This window comes from Leucopleurus acutus (genome assembly GCF_964270905.1).
Source record: "Leucopleurus acutus genome assembly, chromosome: 11".
Classification (NCBI taxonomy): domain Eukaryota; kingdom Metazoa; phylum Chordata; class Mammalia; order Artiodactyla; family Delphinidae; genus Leucopleurus; species Leucopleurus acutus.
Window position 1 is genome coordinate 101,010,179 of NC_139152.1, and position 23,182 is coordinate 101,033,360.

General features: G+C 60.3%; 1 protein-coding gene across 1 annotated transcript in view; it reads left to right on the forward strand.

Annotated features, from left to right (window-relative positions):
- TBC1D22A (TBC1 domain family member 22A) overlaps nucleotides 1–23,182 on the forward strand; it is a 314,915-nt gene that overhangs the window by 230,173 nt on the left and 61,560 nt on the right. Inside the window, exon 11 of the mRNA XM_082851042.1 lies at nucleotides 753–880. Coding sequence (XP_082707168.1) covers nucleotides 753–880 — 128 coding nt within the window. The remainder of the gene's footprint in view (nucleotides 1–752; nucleotides 881–23,182) is intronic.

Below are 23,182 nucleotides of genomic sequence, written 5' to 3' on the forward strand. Positions count from 1 at the left end.
ATGACCCCCAGAGTCTCTGCTTCCTTTGAGGGGCACTTCCAGGGTCCTAGGACCTCGGAGCTCCAGTCTGAAGCCTTTCCCGCGGGTGGTTGAGAGCCCAGCAGAGAGGCCTGGGCAGGGAGTGCTGGGGGCGCGAGCCGTGGAGCGCCGTGACGGGGGGAGACTCTGTGGCCGGTGGGAGATGGCGCATCGGGCCTGGTTCTCCCCAGCGGCCCTGCTGTCTTCACAGAAGCCCCAAACCTGGGATCCAGGGATGGGCCCGCCTGCCCCCTCACTGGCCGGGCCCGGGAGCCCGTGGGACCTGGGCCGGCAGGAGGTCAAAGCCATCCCCTCTCTCAGGACTGCAGCCCATATCTGGTGGACCTGCCTGTGGGCCATATGGGTGAAGGTCAGCTGAGCCCCGCCGCGTGCCCCCGAGCGTCCGCCGGCCTCTCGGACCAGTGCCGCCGTCTGTAGGGCAGGACTGGGCCTGCCCGTGTTCCTGGGGTGGGGCTCGGGACATCCCAGACGGGGCGCATAGTCCGCCCGCAGGAGCTGTCATGGTCCTAGTTACCGTTACTGCTGTCACCACCCATATTCCTTGAGGAAGAGAGTCTGAGGTCTTGGGGTGGAAGTTCCTTTTCCGTCCGTGCTCCTTGGGGGCGGTGCCTCGGCTGGTTGGAGGGGTTCCGAGGTGAGCCCGGGGCCTCAGGGAAGGGGCAGACCTCCGGGGGCTCTCCTGACAGCCGCGGGGCCTGTGTTTGTCCCTGCAGGGCAAGTCCACCGGCACCTGGACCAGCACGAGGTGAGGTACCTGCAGTTTGCCTTCCGCTGGATGAACAACCTGCTGATGCGCGAGGTGCCCCTGCGCTGCACCATCCGCCTGTGGGACACCTACCAGGTGAGCGCCCCTCGCGCCCTCCCTCCTGCGGGTGCCCGCGGCGCCTCACCTCCCGCCGCCTGCTGCTCTGCGTCCGTTTGCGGTGCTCGATTTCGCCTTCGAAGCATCCTCTCCGCTGAAATGCCGTCTTTTTAGAGTCCACTTCTGGCGTTCTTGTCATTTGACTAGATGTAAGACAGGGAAAAGAACTTGATGTAGTTTTACCTGTAGCTGGATTTCATCCCGCTGTGCAGTTTGCACTTTGGCCGGGGCCCCGGGGCAGGTGTAACTCCAGCGAGACTCTGAGCTGCATGTGCCGGACACACTCACGCTCAGGACTCACACCTTGTCTGTGTTTTGAGTCACTCGTGATAAAGATTTTAAAAAGTCCCCGACAGATTCAGTGCGCTGTGAAGTTTCCTCCTCTCCACAGCGTTTTCTGGAACAAACCACCTTTGTTCCCTTGAGTGTCACGTTGCTTATTCTAACGCCTCTCCCATTTCTCGGAGATGTTTGCTGAGGCTGAGGCCGTGCCGGGGGTTCCATGCTGGCCTTTCCTCATCCCTCGCGGTGAGCAGGCACCTTGTGTGTACTTGGAGTGGCGTCTCCTCAGAGGCTGGCTTTCATTCTTAACTCGGGGAGGCAAGGTTTTCCTGCACTGGGCGCCAGCCCTTTGTGGGCCTTGGACGGGGCAGCTGCCTTTGGAGGCTGGGAGAGGGAGCCCCAGGCCACGGGCTTCTTCGCGGGGCAGCAGGAGCCCCAGGCGCAGGGTTGGGCTTCCGTGCATGGACGTCCACGAAGACGGCGGTGGGGTCCCGAGGCCCCGAGCAGGCTGGAAGGGCCTCGCCCCCCGGCCTCCTCGTCAGTGGAGCCCTTGGTCTAGATGGCGCGATCGTCCCGTGGGATGGGGGCCTCGAGCTGCTGCCCTGCTGGCCCCCGTGCCCACCAGCCTTGAATTCTGAGCACACTTCTCCCAGGTCATCGAGAACAGTAGCCCAGAGCTTTGTTCCTCACGCCGGCCCGTGTGCCCGGCGCGGGGTCTGTGGCTGTTTTTGTGGCTCTGAAGCCCTGTGTTGTGACTTTGCTTTTCCTTTGCGCAGCTGTGTGTTCTAATGGTGTTGGCTACAGAAATTACGACCGGTCAGCAACCGCGTCCGAATCCCCCACTTTGGTTTTGCTTTCATAGGCACTTGACAGCTACAGAATTTCTAGCCACTCACATTTCCTGGGATGTAAAGCCGTTTTGGGGGGGCTGTTTGGTTAAAGTGGCCATTGGCCTGGTGCAATCGATCAGGTCTCAGTTACGTCGCAGGAAACAAAACTTCGCATCCTGTAAATTTTGAACGCTCTGCACTGGTGATGGGTTACACTGAGGTCCTGACCCCCCTCATTAAACACAGAGTCCCCTGTAATACTGTCCCCATTATGAATAAATTAGGTATTAAGTCAGTCGCATTTTGAGGAGCAGAAAATGGATCTGCGCGTCTGTGGTCCTGCACCACTTCGCTAAAACTCCTAATAGATATTAAAACTTCAAGCACAATTGTGGCATCTTTATTGAGTTAATTTTCTTGAAATTAAATTTTGTTACGAATTGACTCATTTGTACCGTGGACGGACTGTTGAACTGACAGTGCCCTCGTCATACACCTTTTCATATCTTAAAGATTGGGGGTATTGCCTCATTTGTGCCGTGGGCGGATTGGTGAACTGACAGTGCCCTCGTCATACACCTTTTCATATCTTAAAGATTGGGGGTATTGCCTCATTTGTGCCGTGGGCGGATTGGTGAACTGACAGTGCCCTCGTCATACACCTTTTCATATCTTAAAGATTGGGGGTATTTCTATTTTACAGGCCCAAGTAACCATGAAATTGTATTGCATCTTTTGGCAATGAAAGTACATAGTAATCGTAGGATGGCAATCGGGTGATTACTCTCCCTTAAACCAGGGTGTTTATTAGCTGGGCCATTACAGGTTTCAGGAACTCTTTAATCCCTTACAAGCAAGGTAGCTTAAAATCCTCTTGGGGCATGTGTCAACAAAAGGCTACCCATAATGTGCCCGAGGCCGTGGACTAGACGATGGCACAAAAACGGATGAGGGGCATTAGTTACAAGGAGGAAGAAAGGCAATTAAAAAGCGCAGATCATCCAGAAGCAGCCGAAGAGCAGGGAGGTGAGCCCTGCCCCGTGGGGGCGTGATGTGCCCCATGCGAGCAGCGCGCAGGGTGCGGGCGCCGTGCAGGCTGCTGTGGTCCAGCTCCCAGAGGGAGCCGGTGCAAAGGGTGCATCCCACCCGCCATAGCTGGAGCCGACACGTGGATTTTGAGGACCTCAAATGAGAGAGAAAACTCTGGGCCCCTGTGCTGTGCTGTGGGTCCACGGCCGCAGGGCTGAGGCCGTCGGGGCAGCCGGGATGCGCTCCGTCCTGCCCGTGTCCTCCCGGCCCTCGCTTCCCCTCTCGTGGGCTCCCCTCCACGCCCCCGCTCCGTGCGGAGGAGGCGTGGGCCCCCTCCCTAGCGAGCGAGGGCCCCATGGGGCTGACGGGAGAGCACGCGGGTGTTTCCAGGCCACACCTGCCGCCTCCTGCTGCCACCTGGACAGTGAAGCCGAGCCCGGCCCTCTGGGTCCGGCCCCGAGGGCCTGGGGGGCCAGTCCCGGGCTGCGGAGGGCTGGGGCAGCAGGCCGGAAAGCAGCTCGGCTGCGCGTTTTGGGGGCTTGGGCTGCAGGGCACCCTGCCTGCTGGCGGGCACCGAGCGGCGCTTCAGCTCTCGCCCCTCTGCGCTCAGAGCTGCTCTGCGCCTTGAGGCCTGCGTTCCAGCCTCAGCGGGCCTCCCTCGGGGTCTTTGGTTTCATGCACCTTCTCTGGAATTGCTTTCCTGTGGAAAAACAGCCACAGACGCGGCTTCTATTTTATTGTAACGTGGGTGGGCCCCAGACGGTGGCCGTGGCTCGGGGCTCATGGGCCTCTGCATCCCTGCGAAGCCCAGGGCTGCACCTCGGGCATCTCCCGGCAGCGGCTGGAGTCCTGGGGAGTGCGTGCGTCCCTGCCAGCGCCCTGGGCGCAGAGGTGGGTCCTAGGGCTGCGCTCTCTCCCCGCGTCCCTGGCTGCACTTTATGTCTGGAGGCCTGGTGGGCACAGGCGACTGACTACAGGGACCGCAACCCCCGACTCCCGGGCCAGCTCCTCCCCCGGCAGTTCCTGGGACAAAAGCCGCCCTTCTGTCTGAGCTGCTTGACCTCCTCCCAGACCATGGGAGTAGGTGTGCCTGTGTGCTGTTGAGGAGGGTCCCTGGTCCCCCAGTTGCTCGCTCTCTGGGGTATGCACCGGGGCTGCTGTCCCACCACACGGACGAGGACCGCGTGAGCTTCTCCCGGTGTCGGCGGTGCGGCAAACCCCCCTCCCCCACTGTGAGTGGGACTGTCCCCCCCCCCACACACACACACCAGGGGACCTGCCTGGGAGGAGACAGCCAGAGGGGTCAGCACCTGCTGATTTCCTGAAAGATGGGAGATCGAAGTGCGTTTCCTGGTTTGTATTTCTTTTCTCCTAAATGGCATTAGAATGTCGGCCAGCTCAAGGTTGCTTTAGCTGTTCGGGGTCTTTTGTGGCTCCATACAGATCTTAGGTTTGTTTTTCTGTATCTGTGAAAACTGCCATTGGAGTTTTGGTAGGGAATGCCTTGCGTCGCTTTGGGTAATATGGACGTTTTCTCAGTACTAGTTCTTTCAATCCCCAAATGAGGAGTGTCTTTCCATTTATTTATGTCTTCTTCAATTTCATTCATCAGTGTTTTTAGTTTTCAGTGAACAGATTTTTCACTTTCTTGGTTAAATTTATTCCGAAGCATTTTGTTTTTGATGCAGTTGTGAATGGGATGGTTTTCTTAATTTCTCTCTCCAACAGTTCATTGTTCGTTTATAGAAATGCAACCGAGTTCTGTATGTTGATGTATTTTTTTTATCCTGCAACTTTATGGAACTTGTCTAAAGGCAATGAAATTATCTCACAGAGTTATCTGCACCCTCATGTTCATGGCAGCCGAGATATGGAATGACCCAAGCGTCCATCGATGGATGAAAAGATAAAGAAATTGTGTGTGTATACATGTATGTGTGTCTATATATACGTGCGCGCGCGCACACACACACACACACACACACACACACGCAATGGAACGTTACTCGGCCTTTAAAAGGAAGGCCCTCGTGGGCGTGGCCGACGTGGCTTAGGGAAGGTCAGGGGAAGGGGCCGGGCAGCCGGAGGAGGGCATCCCCGGGCAGAAGAGGACGCACCAGAGTGCGAGCCAGGGAGAGAGGCCCCAGGGCAGCAGAAGGCTCTAGGATGACGGGACCACCCAGAGGGGAGCCTCTAGGCACATGTGGGTTTTCCACACTCGAAAAATATGACCAGTGTGACCGAGGAACTGAATTTCTGGTTTGCATTTTGGTTCCCTGAGATTTATGTTGAACAGGCCCACCCAGGGTAGCTGCATGCAGCACTGCTCTGTCAGGGACGGGTGGGGTCAGCGGGTCAGGGCCGTGGGCGTCGGGCAGCAGTGGGCATCGGGCAGCAGCGGGCAGGCCAGGACCGTGGGCATCGGGCAGCAGCGGGCAGGTCAGGACCCGTGGGCGTCGGGCAGCAGCGGGCAGGTCAGGACCCGTGGGCATCGGGCAGCAGCGGGCAGGTCAGGACCGTGGGCATTGGGCAGCAGCAGGCAGGTCAGGACCCGTGGGCATCGGGCAGCAGCGGGCAGGGTCAGGACCCGTGGGCATTGGGCAGCAGCGGGCAGGTCAGGACCCGTGGGCATCGGGCAGCAGCAGGCAGGTCAGGACCCGTGGGCATCGGGCAGCAGCGGGCAGGTCAGGACCGTGGGCATTGGGCAGCAGCAGGCAGGTCAGGACCCGTGGGCATCGGGCAGCAGCGGGCAGGGTCAGGACCCGTGGGCATTGGGCAGCAGCGGGCAGGTCAGGACCGTGGGCATCAGGCAGCAGCGGGCAGGTCAGGACCCGTGGGCATCGGGCAGCAGTGGGCATCGGGCAGCAGCGGGCAGGTCAGGACCGTGGGCATCGGGCAGCAGCGGGCGGGTCAGGACCTGTGGGCATCGGGCAGCAGCGGGCAGGTCAGGACCTGTGGGCATCAGGCAGCAGCGGGCAGGTCAGGACCCGTGGGCATCGGGGAGCAGCAGGCAGGTCAGGACCCGTGGGCATTGGGCAGCAGCGGGCAGGTCAGGACCTCTGGGCATCAGGCAGCAGCCGTCAGGTGCAGGTCCGGCGGGGCAGTGACTCGACCCAGCCCTGGGGAGAATGTGAGGAAATGGACTTGGCTGGAGCCCCTTGTCCTCTGAGAGGTGCGCCTGTGCAGGGAGGGGGCCGCGGTGGGAAACCCCGGGCATTTCCAAGCTGACGGGCTTGTCGGTAGAACCGAAGAGGTGGGCGCGCCGGGTGGTGGACAGCTCTGCCCCTGTCCCTCCTTCCCCGGCGCCCCGAGGCTGATTCAGAAGGGTGTGCTCCGCTGGGACCTATCTTGGAGTGAAAAAGAACGTCAGCAGCTTTCTGGAATGGAAATGTGAGAGCCAGGTTCTCAGAACGGTGCTATCTGTTCTCTACATTCTAGTAACTTCCTTCCTTCCCATTCCGGCTCTCACTGAGGTCTTCCCATCACTGGCTGATACCCATCACTGGCCCTGGGCCAGGGGAGGGGGCATCACAGCCTCGTGTCCACGCAGAGGTGATGATGTGTGTGACTTCAGGAATGGCAGTGGCCCCCGCCCCATCCCGAGGACTGCGGCTTGGGTAGGTGAGGGCGTGCTGAGGGTCCCCACGGAGGCTGACGTTTCCCACAACCTAGTGATTGTGTTAGAAGAAAAGGAAAAACTTCCTTTTGCCAGGTGAGTGTTGCAAGGTGGCTTCACTGACTTAAAGCATTTATTAAATTCCTTCTTAGTGGCGTCTAAAGGCCGCTGGAGTTCTAATTAAGAATGTATACGTACTGCTCGTGTCCCCGAGTGCGTCTGTAGGGGCCGGCTGTTGACACAGGAGAGGAAACGTGGACACACACACTTGGGGGCCTGGCTGGCGAGCTGCTCCCTTTCTCACCGCCCCTCCCTCCTGGTGCAGGGCCGTCTCACTCGAGCCTCAGAGCAGCCTGGGGTGGTGCTCCCGGCCCTTGGCCCTGGCTCTTGGCACACACGCCGTCAGAGTGAAGTGGCAGGAGGGCATTTTCTACCAATAAAGCTCCGAATCGCTCTTCTGTGGCCAAATGGAACGTAAGGATTTGTTTTTATGTTCCACGTAAGCCCTGTGGATACTGTGACCTCTGGGACTCTGGCAGAACGGACTCCCCATCCTAGCCCAGCGCTGTCCTCACGGCCTTGGGCAGGTCCAGTGTCCTGAAGCTCAGCTCCTAGGATTGCTGTTGGGACTAAGGAGGAGTTTCTAATGCAAGGATCGGCAGATAGGTCCTGTAAAGGGCGAGGCAGGCAGCATTTTGGGCCCGGGGGCCACGTGGGCTACACAGCTGCGCCGCTGTTCGGGCCCAGGGGCAGACGCGGCCATGCCAGCCAGACTCGTGGGGAACTGGGTGCTTCCCGCGCGGAGCTTAGGAAGCACCATGCGCACGGTGGGCGCTGGGTAAGAGCCCTTTTCTTCCCACACCGCTGTCCCCGGTATTTTGTAAACTGTAGAGCTGTACAAATTCTGGGTTCTGTTGCCGGGCTGTCACTGTTATCAACCAGTTTTTACAGAAATTGGAACTGGGGTCTCGGAGCTCAAGTGACTTGGCCTCTGCGTCATTCCAGCAGCGTGTGGCCCAAGCAGGGTCCCACCACCTGGGCCCCCGCCATCCACGTGTCCCCAGCCCTGGCCGAGCACTCTGCCATGTGCGGGGACAGTGGGGCTGTGGTCTGAGGAGCTGGCACCCTACAGCTCCCTGTGTGTGAGGGCAGGGGACCGAGCTGCAGCCTTCCGCTCTCATGCGGCGGCAGGGCTGTGTGTTGAGCTCCTCCAGGGTCCTGGGGGCCTAGCTGGGCCCTTTCTGGGATGCGGCCCCGTGTCTCACAGCTCCCGGCCGCAGCAGTCAGGGGCAGGGGGCAGGGCAGGGCCTCCGGGCCCATTGAAGGCCAGCTGCCCGCTGCCCCCTCACGTGCCAGGGCCCCCGCTGCCTGCCGCAGAGACCTGCGCGCCCCGAGGCCCTGAGCTGGCTCTGGTCCTGCGATGCCTCGTCTGCTGCGGCAGACGTGGCCGTTTGCGCCATTTTAGGTGAAGTCTCCCCATTGGTGCAGCCTCCCTATCCTTGCAGGCGGCGAGCAAGCTGTCGCCAGAGGGGAGGCCGCCCCTGCACTTCAGCAGACTTCCCGGCCTCCCGGGAAGGAGCCCGGCGGTGTGGGACCCCTGTGGCCGGCCGGGCCCCGGAGTCACAGTCAGTGCTCGTTTGTTGGGTGCCTGCTGTGGGCCTGGCCCTGTCCTCGGCGCTGGGGACCCAGCCACGGAAGAGGTGGGTCCTGATCTTACAGAGCCCGCCTCCCGGTCAGGGAGCCCAAGCAAACCCTGGGGAGAAGGTGGGCCTGGCTGTGTGTGTGTGGGGGCGCAGGGCTCTGCAGCCAGGGGCAGCGGGGGGGAGGGAGGTGGTCCGCAGGAGGTGGCCCTGCAGGGGCGCTGTTGTGTGACGGGAGTTTTGGGAGGGGCTCTCAGGGAAGAGCATTTCAGGCTAACGGCGTCCTGAGAGCCCGGCCGGGATGGGGTGGGGGCCGTGTGGAGAGGCCCGCAGGCTCCAGGCGAGAGGTGCGAGCAGAGCTGGATCTGCAATAATCAGGCACCGCGTGTGACTGTGCCCGTTGCCCGGGCATCTCCATGCTGGGACATCTGGTGAAGGGTACAGTACGGGTGTTTCCAGACTTTATGTACACCCTGAAGTTTGAAGGTGGAGTCAGAGGGACGGGCTGAAGAGTGAGAGACGCGGCTAGGTCGGGGGAGGCTTCTGGAAGGGCCTGCAGTGGTGCCCGCTGCCAGGTGTCCGTGTCCTGCCCTCCTGCGGGCACCGCCCCCTAGTGTGGGCTGCAGGTGGTGACTCACTTCCTACGAGGGGATCCAGCAAGCGTGTGGGGATGTCACCTCTGAGACTGTGACCCCGTCTCTCTGCTCCCACCCTGGCTTGCTCCGAGGGGAGCTGCTGCCACGTTGTCAGCTGCCCAGAGGGGAGGACCCGAGGCTGCCATCAGCCACGAGCCTGGGGACACGAGATGGCCACGGCCCCAAGCTGGCCCTGGGCTGAGCCTGTGCGAGGCCCTGAGCCAGAAAACCCAGCCGAAGCAGGTCTGAGCCACGCAGACAGCAAGACGAGGGACGCCTGTCCTGCCCCGGCTCGTGGGCTTTGTCGAGCAGCAGGAGCTAATTCATGCATGCGTGTCTCGGTGGCAGGAGATGGTTCAGGTGCGTTTACTGTGTTGGGCAAGATGGGGTGGGATAGACTGGGGAGGGCGTGGGAGGGAGGAGTCCTGTCGGGCTTCCTGTGCTGGAGACGCCTGTTGGCCCTCGAGGGGAGGGGCCCTGGCCCGCCGGCGGAGGCCTGGCACTTGCTCCGGAGACTTGCAGGCAGGTGGCAGGAGGTGGCAGCTGTCGGCGGAGAGGCGGGCTGTGGAGGCCTGCGGCAGATGAAGCCCTCAACTGGGGCCTTTGCGTTTTCAAACCTGTCCTTGATGTCCACACAGAGTGAGCACGGTGTTGGGGCCCACTAATGCTTTCAGATGAAAAAAAATTTTTTTGCAAAGGTTGGGAGGCGGGGGTGTGTGCCTTCCCAGAAATAACTTTGAATTTGGAGTTCAGCCTGTCAGTCCGTGGAATTGTATTTCAGTTGTCATCGGAAATGCAAGTTCGTTCTACTAGTAACACTTTTCTAAGCCCAAAGGGGGCGTATCTTCTGATGTCCTACGGGCATCTGTCTTTCCTTCTATCCGCCCTTCTTTCCCTCCCTCCCTCCACCCAGCTGCCTGCCCACCAAGTACAATGTGAACCCGGGTGCACAAAAAACAGGGCGGGGTGGGGCTCCGGGACTCCACTGAGACATGCGAGGCAGCATCCCTGCCCCCTAGGGGTCCGCAGCCTGGGGCGGAGGTGGACATGTGATGTAGTTACAGCCCGGGCAGGAAGCGCTGTGATGGAAGTGATGAAGTAGGCGCCGGGGACGTGGGGGGCCCCGCACTCTGCCCAGGGGTGCTGAGGAGGCTCCCCGAGGGGACCTTGAGGGTCGGAGGGTGCACGGGGAGTTCTTGCGGAGGCCGGGGCACAGAGCCGGCTCGGAGCGAAGCAGGGGCAGCGTGCACGGGAGGGAGAGCGTGTTCCAAGGCTGGAAGAGGCAGGCGCGCACGGCTTGCACTGCAGGGTCTGTGCTGGGTGTGGTTGTTCCCGGGGTGTTTGGGGGCCGGGACAGGACAGGGGCCGTGAGGGGCGGCCGACCTACGGTCTCATCCGCGGAGGTGGGCCAGCTCTGTTCCCAGATGGTGACTTGACCTCTGTAAACCTTGGTTTCCTGTCCGTAAAGGAGAACAGAGCCTGCTCCCGTGGCCATGCCTCTAGCTCCACCTGTGATGCTTACCTGGAGCTGTGGCCACACCGCCAGTCCCACCTGCAGCACGACCTGCTACTGTGGCTGCACCTCTAATCCCACCCGTGAAGAGTCCCCATTGCTGCTGTGAGGGCCGCCTCGGGGCTCTGGTGAAGGCGCCGGGCGCTCAGCTCTCCGTCATGGTTCTCGCCAGCCCCGCATCCTCCTGCTGGGCAGTGGCGGATGGAGCCCTGGGGCCCAGGGGAGGAGCTGGCGGGGCGGCCGGGCATCCTGCTGAGGTGTTCGTATGGGCGTGGCGGAGGGGCCAGGCGTGCAGGAGGGCCCAGAGCTGCAGGCTCTGCCCCGTTGCCTGTCCAGCCTCGTCTTTGGGTCATTGCCGCCTTAGCGACTGGTGCTGCGTTCAGACGATGTGCAGGCTTTCCCGAGGCTCCATCCTCTGTTCCGTGGTCCTGCATTTGCAGGGGTCGTTGGGACCTGCTCTTCGGCTCCTCCAGAAGGTGGCCCTGGGCCTTCACACTCTGCGGTGCCCTCAGGAGTGTGGGTTGTGGTGCCTGGTGGTGGAGAGCGTGCTCAGTGCAGAGCCCATGGGGTGCCGAGCAGCGTGCCAGCCGCGCGGCCCTCCTGAACCTTCAGGGCTCTGCAGCGCGATTCTCAGTGACTCAGGCGGCGGTGAGCCTGACGGATTGGGTTAATCTAATTAGACCGAGAAGCAGGTCGCCTTACAACATACTTTTTCATAAGCCCATTAAGGTTTGAGGTCGTGAGCATTTCACGTGGGCCCCCCTCCAGGAAGCAGGCGTAGATCACTGTCAGCCGGCGAAGGCTATAGAAAGGAGCATGTTCAGTGAGACTGTGCTCCCTGCTGAGTGTGCGGGGAGGAGCTGGAAGAGGGCTGTACCCCCTGCTCCAGAGCGACATTAAACCAGTGGCCTGGGGATTTAGAGGTAGTATTGAAGGAGCATGGAGAACGTCCTTAGTGACGCTAAGACTTTCTTTCTTCGTATCTCCATCAGGATGGGTTTATCACAACTTATTCAGGGCTTGGGGACTGTGGAGATGTCTTCCCTCTGCAGGCCTGGCTCAGGCTGAGTGAGACCTGTGCCACTCAGTCCTTGCTAGGGGTCTGCGCGTCTTGTCACTTCCCTGTAGGTGCACCTCCGACCTCCAGTCCTGGCAGGCTGTGGACTCTGGGACAGGCCCCCAGTCCCTTAGCGACCGGTTAGGTGCACCCAGGGGATGACCAGGAACAGCGGTGAGGGACCGAACCACAGAGAACAGCTGAGGAGGGCGAGACCCCTGGGGACACACGTGCAGCCCACATCTAACGGCCGGGCCTGGCGTTGGCATCCGACCTGGTCTTCGGGCTCTGGGTGTGGAACTGGGGTGCTTTGGCAGAAATGACAGGGGTTCGCATCCAGAATGTGTTCCTGCTGGCTCTGCGTCTCCCTGACACGGTGGCCCCGTCTCCTGGGTTCCAGCTCCCGCGGAGTCACGGTGCTGGCCGACGCTGCTGCGGGCAATCCCCGCGTCCCCCCCGCCCCCCAAAGCGGGGCTGCTGGAGCCCTGGCTGGGTGTCCAGGGTCTCGTGTGCACGCGTTTCAGGTGAGGAGGCTGGAGGCCTCGCGCAGGGTTACACTGAGGGTAATAGCTTTGTCGCATTTGCGTTCAGCTTTAAAATGACGCGTTTATGAATGTTTTATCTGCACTGTGACCTGAAGCAGCTTGTCTGCCATCCTTTGGCCTCTGGACAGAAGGCTCAAGGGGGCTGTTGGAGGAGACCCAGAGGAGACAGGATGTGTCCCTATGCGGTGGCCCCGGGCGCACGGAGAGGGCAAGGAGGCGTCTGGCCTCCAGCCCAGCCCCACCGGCTGCAGAGCCCGGGCGTTCTGACGGGGCTGGGAAGGGAGTGACGATCCCTGAGGTGTGTCTCTGTGGCCACTGAGCTGGTCACCTGCACTGGGCGTGGCCGTCCAGTCCCTCAGCACCTTGGGCGGCGGGAGCGCAGAGGAGGGGCAGCCCCAGGCAGGGAGGGGAGGCCAGGCCAGCATGTTCACAGGGCGCCGGGATGTGCCCTCAGGAGGCCGCTCTGGGAGCTGGCAGCTGTGTGGGACGTGGAGCTGGTGGCGTTTAGAGGGTCTCCGCGTGTGCACGTGCCCTGGGCAGCTGGCTCTGGGAGATGCAGGGGAGAGCGCCCTCCCGCCCGCGGCCATCAGGCTGTAGCACGGGGCTGGGGTCCCTCAGCCATGCTCAGGCTTCTTTTTGCCGCAGAATCTACTGATGCCCTTTGTTCACCTGCCCTCGAGAGGCCCTCTGTTCAAAAGCCTGGGCTTTGCCCCCGTCTGGTGACCGAAGGGGCTATGCAGGCATCGTGTGCTTGCCTCTTCCCCGGACCACTCGGGCTGGGCTTCCCCGTAGGTGTGGGTTGAAGGCAAAAGGAAGGACTCGTTCACCTGTGCCTTAAATGAAAGGCTAGATTGCTGTCAGCCCAAGGGGCGAGAGCAGGAATGAGAGACCAGCAGAGGAGGGGCCCAGCTGCGGCCGCCGCCCGGGGAGGAGCTGGCTCCCTGCGTGTGGGCGAGACAGGAAGCCCAGGGGAGGGCCTGCGACTCACATGGCGTGCGTGGACCTTCCGTGTGACACTTCCGGGGGTCCGCCAGGCCCAGGCAGCGCTGCCCTGGGAAGGACAGAGTTCATCGTTGTTGGGCGAGGAGGGGTGGCATCGGCTCTTTGCTGGCCCGCTTTCGCAGCCCAGATGTGGCCCGGCGCCTCTGGGCTCCGTGGGTGGGCCTGCTGGGAGGCGGGGCCCGATGTGTTCCCCAGCGTGTGCACTTGCTCCGCCGCGACCCCTGCCCCTGGTTACACAGGCCTCCTTACCAGGCGGAGGGCAGAGGGCAAAGGGCAGGGTAGACGTGGGATCTCGGGTGCTTGTGATGGCGGCTGGCAGGCCTGAGTGGGGGTGGGACAGGCAGAGTCACAGTAGGCACTGGGACACCTACCCCCGCCGGGCCTTACTCATGTGCCGACCCCGTGCCCTTGCAGGACCCCCAGGTGCACGGGGACACTGAATGAGAGTCGCCGTCCTTGCCTGGCTCCTCCCCCGTGAATGCCCTGCGTGGGGCGGGGCGGGGTCGTCTGGTTCGCTGACCCTGGCGCCCCGGCAGGGCACCCGCTGCTCTTTACTCAGGAGCAGCGTTGGGGGTGAGGACGCCTCGTGGGTGTGCCGGGGGACACGTGCTGAGAGCTCCTGGCAGACGTCCTGGCCGTCCACGCAGGGGCGCTTCTGACCACTGTGCCCTGGGTTTACAGGCCCTTCTTTACGGGTCTAGCATTGCCCGGTAATTGCCCTGATTTTCACGTCCTCTGGAAGAAACTCAAAAAGTAAAAGTTAGCCTGCGAATTGCTTTCTGGAGCTTGGCCTGGTGCATCCCGAGTGTGGGGAGTATTCTCGAGGTTTCCAGGCCAGTTTTCCGTGACCTTTTGTTAACGACCACGAGGAGACGTCCGTGGTGCCCTGGGGTGGCCGCTCCGTGCGGCTGGTGGGCTTTGGCTTCTTCCTGGGCCCTGGGAGACCAGGCTTTGTGACATGAGGACGGTGTCCTGGGCCAGCCATTGGCTTCCTCTCGCTGTGTGCGCGTCGAGCTTTCCAAATGCTAACCTCGCTCCTCCGCAGACCTCTTTGTACTTAACCGTGAGTGCAGAGAAGCCTGCCGAGCAAAGTACAAGCCTGCCCTGGGGTCACTGAACATCAAGGCCCCCTTGGCTGGCGCCAGTTGCACTGCTGTAGATAAACCTTAGACCACGATTAAATTCCCAGTGGGCCTCCTTCACTGCTCATTTTCTAAAATTTTATATTCTTTTATTTCACCCTGAGAGCATGTTGCAGAAACTTTTTAGAGAAAAGCAAACCCTCCCCCTGACGTAGCTAGCCACTGTGGAAGCATGCTAACGTTTCTTCTGCATCTTTTCTCGGCAGTTTTTAAACGTAGTAATCACGTATTAGATACAGTTTTGCTCTCTGCATTTGTTATACTGCCCCATCATGCCGCTTTTTGTTTTTCTTTTCCCCCTGTATTAGTTCCTAGTCCTACAGCCATCGCTTTAAAGGGTTGCATGATATCCTGATAATATCCTGCCCTGTGGATATACTACCGTCTGCCTAAAGGTGGTGGGTCAGTCTCGCAGTGTAGTTATGACTGTGATGTGACCTCTTTGTGTTTAGAGCTTTTTCTGTGTTAATAGTCCCTTAAGACAGATTCGCAGGAGCCGCCTTACGGGGTGAATGGGCGTGACGGTGTCCAAGGTGCTCGATGCGAATCGCTCTGCAGGGGCGTTGCGTGGAGTCGTGACCAGCAATACGTGAGAGTGACGATTTCTTCACCCTTGTCGTCATCAGGCTTTTTAACTAATGTTCTTTTTCTTAACTTGACTAAGCAATACATGGTAATCCCTCGATTCTGGTTTTATTTCTGTGGTTACTGTTAAACTTCTAAAGTTTCGGATATGTTGATCTTTAGTAGCTGCCGTGCTGTGTTTTAAGATAACCCTTTTCTTGGTCCGTGGTTTCTCGGCGGGACATTTTTAAGCTGTAGGGAGTCAGTTGAGTGTACCCATCGCTGCCACCGGCGTTTGTCTGGGCCCGGGGCCGGGACCTGCAGGACAGGCTGTCGGGAGGGTCAGAGCAGAGGGCATGTGAGCCCACCGCGGACGTGCAGCCGTTCCCCAAGTGGCGGCTGTTTACTCCATTTTTTGGAAGAGAAAACCGAGGTTCAGAGAGGCCGTGATTCGTTCTCTGCGGGTCTCTCCCGCTGTCTGTGGCCACTCCGGCTGCCCTCCCTGTGTGCCCAGCTCCTGTTGCCTTGTTTATACCCCGCAGATCTGCTCCCGGGTGCGGCCTCATGGACTCTTTGCTGGTGTGGCCGAGACCTCGCGGGGCAGAGGCACCGGCCCCACTCGCTGTGATTCCGGCTGCGCTGCTTCCCCCCTTCTCAGGCCCTCGGAATCCAGGCGTTCCTTTCCCCCTCGTCCGTGGGATAACGACAAAGGCGCCTTGCCTCCTATTGAAGTCCAGTAGCGGGGCAGGCGACAGGCGCCTCCCGATTGCTGATGCCGCACCGTGATGCCTGCGCTGCGGTGCCGTGGGGAGACGGGCAGGGGTGCTGGCTTCCTGGTCCTTTAAGTCACGCTCCCGCCTGTCATGACCGTGTGAACAGGGGGGCAGGTGGTGTGTGTGGCACAGGCCTGGGGAGTGTGCGCGGGGCTGGGAGCCCTCGGGGCTGGCACCGCCTCTCTGGGGACCAGGCTTCTCGGCCGAGCATGTCCTCAGAGCCTCCCTTCTCTGGACACTGGCCGCCTGTCCCCTTGTCCCCATGCCCCCGGTGGCTGTCCCTGCGCCCCTGTCCTTTCTGCTCCCAGGGCTGCATGTCAGAATTGCAGATTTCCTAAAAGGTTTTTTTTTTACCCCTTGCTGCCCAGCACGTCAGAATCAGAGGCCTCCTCTTCCATCGTGAAGTAGTTCGAGTGACATGCAGGTGCTGTTTCTACCTGAGCCCTGGCAGCACCCCATGTGGTGTCCAGTCCGCAGGTGCCTGCCCTGCGGAGCCAGCATGCGTTTCTGGCTTTTATACTTTACAGTAACAGGAGGCATCTTATTATTATTTTGAAGAGGACCGTCTACGACTCGCCGAAGTGTGGGTCCTGCATCGAGCGTGGCTCTTCTGTGTCCTGTGACCGCTCAGCTGCCGGGAAGTGTCTGCTCCTGGCGCAGAGGCCTGGGGTGGGGGCACCGCGAGCCGCCCGGCCTCCAGGGACACCCTCATCCCTAGGTGGGACTCTGGGGCTTGGGGCGCTGGAAGCAGACGCTCATCTGGGCGGGACTGGGGCAGTTCGCGCCCGATGGTTGGACGCGTTCTCTGCGCTCACCTGCTGCGTCATGATTTCAGACCCGGTGGCCAGCAGCCAGTCCCCGCTCCCCGGGTCCGAGCAAGTGCTGGAGGGCTCTCACGGCTGGGCTGCCGCTGCTAAGGGCTCCTGCCTCTGTTTTCGGGAAAAGCTGCTGATGCTTCTGCAGGCGAACAACCGCCAAGTTACATGGCAGGGAGGCGCTGTCGGAAAGGGGTGAACGATTTCGCTGTAAACCCGCTCGGCAGCCTGTGCTTTCTGGACGCTCATCCGTTGTGGAGTGTGAATGGCGCCTCCGCCTTCCACTGGCCCAGCGCCCCTCAGATCTCAGCTTGGTGGCGACAAAGGCGGGCTGTCGTCGACATATCACTGTCGGGGGTCCTGCCTGCCCACTCGAAATATACCTGTAGCCCCCCCAAATGGCATTCCCGGTCATTTAAGGTAGCTGTCGGGATCCCTGGAAGGTGAGCTTCTGGAAGGCACGAGCCTGGTCTTCATCCCTGACCCCCTTGGCCACAGCCCTCTGTCCCCTCCGGAGGACCCCAGGGATGGCGCGCTCTAGGACTCGGGGGCCCAGCTTGTTCCCACAGCTGCCCCCCCCCGCCCCGGCTCTTTTCTTTGCCTGGCGGTGGCCCCGCTTTCCGTGGTCCCGAGTCCCCGGGGCTGTGTCCTGTCTGCCCTGGCTGAGTGCCCTCTGCCCTCACAGAGGCTCTGCACTGAGGCACCAGGATGGCTCAGCCCCTGGGGACAGTCCATCCACAGCGTTGACTGTCTCTCCTAGAATTTTATACAGATGGAACCGTCGCAGGATGTGCTGTTTGTCTGGCCTCTTTCACGCTTTGTAATTATCTTGAGATTTAGTCACGATTTTGTGCTCTTACTTGTAAGTAAGTTTGTGCCTTTTAATTGCTGAGTCCTCCTTTGTCGTAAAGGAGTGTTTCCTTAAAATCGCTACTCCCTCCGCATCTTGAGGTTAGGAAGTGTGACAGGGTATGTCCTCAACCCTCTTTTCTTGGCCGTCAGACAGAACTTACGATGTTCTCTGTGACAGCGATTCTCAGATCCTGGTCCCTGGGGCGCAGCATAGCATCGCCTCGCTAGAAACGCACGTTCTCAGGCCCCACCTGACCCGCTGCATCAGAATCTCCGGGGTGGCCCAGCCACCTGTGTCCCGACAAGGCTGAGGAGACTGGCGCCTGCTCAGGCTGGAGGCTGCTGCTCTGGGACTGCGGGGAGGTCAGGACTCGGTCCTGGTGGTCGCGAGGTTCAATCAGAGACGGCTGGTGGCTCCTGGAACAAAAGCGTCTCATGTCCCGACTGGGTTGCGGGGTGTCCTTCCCGCTCCTTTCTGCTCCGTTCCCACATGGGGGCACTGTGGATTCCTGACACAGTGTCTGGTGGCTTCTGTCGCTATCAAGATACAAAATGTAGAAATAGGTGGATGTTATGAGATTAACGCAGAGAAGAGCAGGGAAGTTCCACTGTCCCTCACCGTCCTTGTGGGCGAGGAGAGGCACCTAGAGGCATCCCGAGTCCTGAACGGGGCCCTTCATCTGCCCTCGGGCCTCTCCAGCCCGGTGGCCCGTGCAGCGCACGGCATGGCCAGTCACCCCAGCCACGCACCTGGCCTCGTCTGAGACCCGTCGCTCTCAGCCTTGGGTGCACGTTGGAATCGCTGGGGCAGTTTTAATTCCAGTGCCTCATCAGACCGGGGTCTTTGGAGGGGGGGCGTCCAAGCAACAACGGCTCCTGACCCCCCACCTCGATGACTTCACAGTTCAGCCGAGGTTGACCCTGTCCTGGCCTCTCCCCTTCCCTTCCTCCCCACCTGTTGCTCCTGCATCTGAGATAACACGTGACTTCTCCTCCCATTTGCACCACCAGGCAGCACCCTCTGTCCCCGGGATGGTCACAGAGCCTCCTGCAAGCCGGTGCTTGTGTTCACTTTGCTGTCTGTCACCTGCCCTCTGGCCCGGGCGCAGGACCAGACCACTGCATGTGGTGGCCCTGGGGGCCGTGCGGTGGCGATGGGTTAGCCGGTCCCCTTCCTCTGCTTGGAGTGGCTGCTCTGGGCCACCAAACCCCCTCACCTGGACAGCTCAGCTCAGGCAGCCCTCAGGCTCCCTCTGGATTAGGTGCTAGGCTGGTTACCTGCTTCTGGGAAGCAAATTGCCCCAAGCTTCATGGATCAAGATAGCAGTTGTTTGTTTTGCTCGTGGCCAAACAGGCCGTTTACCCTGGGTTCAGCAGAGATGGCCCTGCTGGGTGGCCTGACAGCGCCCTCGGAAGAGGGCTGCCCGCCTGGCTGGCAGGTTGGTGCTGTCCCAGCAGGAAGCTCCGCGGGGCCTGGGGGCTGCTTGGGCTCCCTCTGGGCATGGCAGCCGGGTTCCGAGAACCAGGTGGCCTCCGAGGCCGGGGAGTGGCCAGCACTGCACGGCCCCTTCCACGAAGGCCCACCCAGATCAGGGGAGGGAAGAGTCTCCACATCCCAGTGGAGCCGGGGCGGGTTCTGGGGGAGCTAGTGGGAGGGGGGAGTTTCCCAGGGTGGCGGCAGCAGTCGCCCCTGTCCGTGCCAGCTCCGCGAGGGCAGGTGTGTGAGGTCGCGGGCGAGTCCTGGGGCCTGCATGTGGTGGCACGCGGGAACATGAGGTGGCCCCTTGGAACTGCACACGCGCTGCACACCCAGGGGCGCCGTCCGCGTGGTGGTGTCGAGCGTTTGTTGCTCTGCAGCGGTTCTCTGGCAGGTGACGGTGACACGTGCTGCTCCAGCAGGATCACTGCCCCTCCTGTCCCGTCAGTGGGAGTAAAGAGTCGGGTTCACACAACGGCCCCTGTAGGCCAAGCACAGCCCCGCGTCCGTCCACAGGCCAGCGCTTTCCATTGGCACACAGAGAGAAAGTGGCCGAGCTCCTTGGAAAACAAGATCCCACTGGATCCGCGTGTAAAGCAGATGCACCCAGAGCCCCACGTCTCTGCCACCTGCTTCCACCCCCAGCCCTCAGCATCCTCCAAGGCCTGCGGCCTGAGACCTGAGGCCCAGGCCAACCCCACCCACCCCTGTATCGGAAGCTGCCTCCCCTTTGGGCCTGGTCGTCTTTCCAAGGTGGAGTCAAGCAAACCTGTGTTTATTCCTTTTGATTTATGAACTTGCCCCGGTGCCTGGGACCGGTCTGATCCAGGCCCATACACCTGTTTGGCCGAGGAGCGCCAGAAGCGTGTCCAGCACCTGCCCCGAGGAGCCAGGGATGCCTCTGAATCCCTGGGCCCTAGACCAGCAGGCGTCGAGCAACCTGCGTTGTGAGCGGAGCTTCCACAGGGCGTGTCTGCTCCACGATGGCCAGCAAAGCAAGCAGCTGCTCACAGAGAAACAGCTAAACATGCAAGAAGCCCAAATTATTAAAAAAGTGTTGGGGGCCTCCCTGGTGGCGCAGTGGTTAAGAGTCCGCGGGCCAACACAGGGGACACGGGTTCGAGCCCTGGTCCGGGAAGATCCCACATGCCACGGGGCAACTAAGCCCGTGCGCCACAACTACTGAGCCTGCGCTCTAGAGCCCACGAGCCACAACTACTGAAGCCCGCGAGCCACAGCTACTGAAGCCTGCGCGCCTAGAGCCCGTGCTCCGCAACAAGAGAAGCCACCGCAGTGAGAAGCCCGCGCACCGCAACAAAGAGTAGCCCCCACTCGCCGCAACTAGAGAAAGCCCGCGCACAGCAGCGAAGACCCAAGGGGGTCAAAAATAAATAAGTAAAATTAATAAAAAGTATTACAAGTTTTAACTTCTTGAATATTAAAAAATGGGAATGTATATGCAGATGCAACTTCATCAGCCCGTTCGAGCCTTTCAGCGTTCAGCAGACGCGTGCTTTTTGTTGGCAGGCTTCCTTCTGGGGGGTGGACACACGGCGCCTCCCCTGTCCTTCTGCGTGAACCCACAGCCATGCCCTGTTCCAACGGCTGGAGGTTCTACTCGTGGGCTTTTGTCATTGCCTTTCACAGGCTGCTTCCTGAAGGCCTAGGGTTTGGCTGTGTTAGTCGGTAGAAGCCCGTGGTATCAGAGTGCTGATGGCTTGCCTTCTCTGGACCTGGGTTCAGATCGTGACTCCTGTGCTGTGTAGCTGAGTGGCCTTGGGTGCATCTGGCCGGGCCTGAACCTCCGGGCCCTCGGGATGGGGTGGGCGGTGGCGCCCTGCTCTCCGTGAGCCTTGGGTTTCTTCTCTGGGAGGTGGTGCGGGCCGGAGCCCGACCTGTAACCACGCCTCCCTTGGTGTCTGGCCCTGGCTGATGAGTGACCGTCTCGGATCCTCAGCTCCCCAGCTGTGAAAGAGCGCTCTTCATGGTGTCGGCCTCCCAAGCTGGTGAGGCTCACCTCCCCTCTCTCTATTTCTCATGCTGTCCCCGGCACCCTGCCTGGCTGGTTTCTGAAATCTCCCCCACGTGGTGCACGTTGAACTGGCCCTGGGCGGGGCTGGCACGGGGAGTGTGCAGCATCCCTCCCTCCTGCCTCTGGGCTGACAGAGGCCCCAAGCTGCTCCTGGAAAGCTTAGGGAGATGCAGCCCAGCCCAGCCCCTTCCCCGGAGCCCCGTGGGAGTGAAGCGAAACCTCGTCCTCACAGGCAGAGAGACAGGAGCCTGCAGGGAGGGACAGGGCAGGGATGCTGCCCAGCTTATGTCACGCCTCCTTGGGGACCCCTGGAAATGTTTGGGGAGTACAGCCTCAAGGAAGAGCTGGATTCCCTTCTAGCCAAGCCTGAGGGGGTGGAGGACAAGATTGGGTGTGACTCGTGTGGTGTATTGGTTTCCCAGGGCTCAGTGACCAAGCAGCACACACTGGGGGCCTTACGACCACAGACGTGTGTTCTCTCACAGTCTGAGGCCAGAAGTCTGAAGGCAAGGTGTGGGCAGGGCCGGTTCCTTCTGGAGGCCCTCCTAGCTTCTGGGGTCCCCAGCAGCCCCCGGCATTCCGTGGCTTGCAGACGCATCACCCCAGTCTTTGCCTGCGTCATCACGGGGCTTTCTCCTCTGTGTGTGTGTGTCCACAGTTCCCTTTTCTGATGCGGACACCTATGACGTCATCTTCACTACATCTGCAAAGACCCTGTTTCCCAATTAGGTCATGTGCACAGGTCCCCCTGGGGTTAGGACTTGAAGATCTCTTTTCTGGGGGACACAGTGAAACCCGTAACCGATGGGCTGTCCTGGCACCAAGCGTGGCGGTCGTGCTGGGTGAGCAGCAGTGGCCGGCCTGTCCCTCCCTCCTGGTGGGCGTGCAGAGTGGACCAGCGCTCAGCGGCCCTGGGCAGCTGTGCGGGACCGTCTGGCTGCTCCCTGCCGGGCAGCTTCATCCACGGACTCCACGTGTGCTTAGTAAACACGGGACCAGGGACACGGAATCGCTGTCCAGTGTCTGTACAGATTGAGCTGTTCAGCGCAATGTGGTGCATGTCAGGAAGGATTAAATGCTTCAACGGGATGATTTCGCCTGATGGCATTTTAAGTACAGAAACGGTAGTACATTTTCAGGGAGGAAAAAAGTCCTTTTCTTATTGCTGTGAACGCACTGTTATCAGTACACCTCTGTGGCTTTGTGGCTTTGGGGGCCAACCCGGGCCTGGTCGTGCTCAGCAGTGGGGCAGAGCTGGGCCCCCTGTGCTGTCACTGTCACCGTAAAGCCGATGCCTGGGCCACCTGGGTTTTCATAACTGAGAGTCGCTGCGAGGGGCTTTGTCTCCGTTATCTTTGGGATCTCCGGCGTGATAAGGTGTCAAGAATGAGCTGCCTTTAATTAAATTTCACAGAGAAAAAATAGTAAGTCTAGAAGTGTCTTTCTTTTCTGCAACTGACAGTGTCTTTTGAAAAATGCACTCTACACATTAATCTCCGTCATTACGAAGAGGCCGTTCTAAAGGAGATATCAGTGTTTTAAAAAGAAGCAGAGTCTCAATTACAAATTAAGGGTATTTTTGAATCTGTCTCTGGCTCTTCACTTACGTCAGCCCCGGCCTCAAAGTTACGCGGCACAGATGTGGTTTTTGTTCAGGTGGTGGCCTTTCTCCCCAGGAGGTGAGCAGAAACCTCGCAGGGCCTTCTCCCGTCCCCTGGCCAGGTGCGCCTGGACCTGCTCCAGAGCAGGGGTTCGAGGAATAAACTGTGTCCACGATTTCATTTCCCTGCTGTGCTTCTCCGTGGAGACCTAGCAAGGTCCTTCCGTTCAAAGGGCTAAATAGATTCGATGGATCCCTGGAGAAGAGCTAAGGGAGCATATCCTCGGATTTCCCCTCTAATCTTAGGGGCCGAGAGGTTAAAGATCTTGAAGTCTCTACCATTCCCCGCCCTCCAGCTGCACGTGAGCAAAGGGAGGGAGGAAGAGCCCGAGGCTGCTCTGCCTGGAGCCTTGTCCCCGGATGCCACCCAGGCTTTCTGTTGCCCAATCTCATCCCTGTTTGCTGGTGCCAGGAAGCAGCCAGGTTTCGGTGTTGCGTTTGGTCCGGAGGCTCAGGGACCCCTGGCCACTTCTGCATCCCTCTTGGAGTCTGCGGCCAGCCCCCTTGGCTGTGGTGCGTGGGGCAGGGGAGGGGGATGGTGGTAGGTAGAAGGATTGTGGAGAAATGCTGAGCCGCATTTTGGACCTGCTGACTTGGAGGACCTTGGACACATCTGTGGACCACGGTTAGTGGATGACTGGACCTAGGGACCCAGGAAAGGAAGGCCTTGTCTGCGGACACCCTGCGCTGTGAGGTGTGGGACACACATGGAGTGTGCTTTCAGCAAGCCTGTGTCGTTGTGACATGCCGACACGTTGTGGGATCTGAGCCACCAGTAATTAAATAAGCCAGGGCTGCACGTAGAGCACACAGTCAC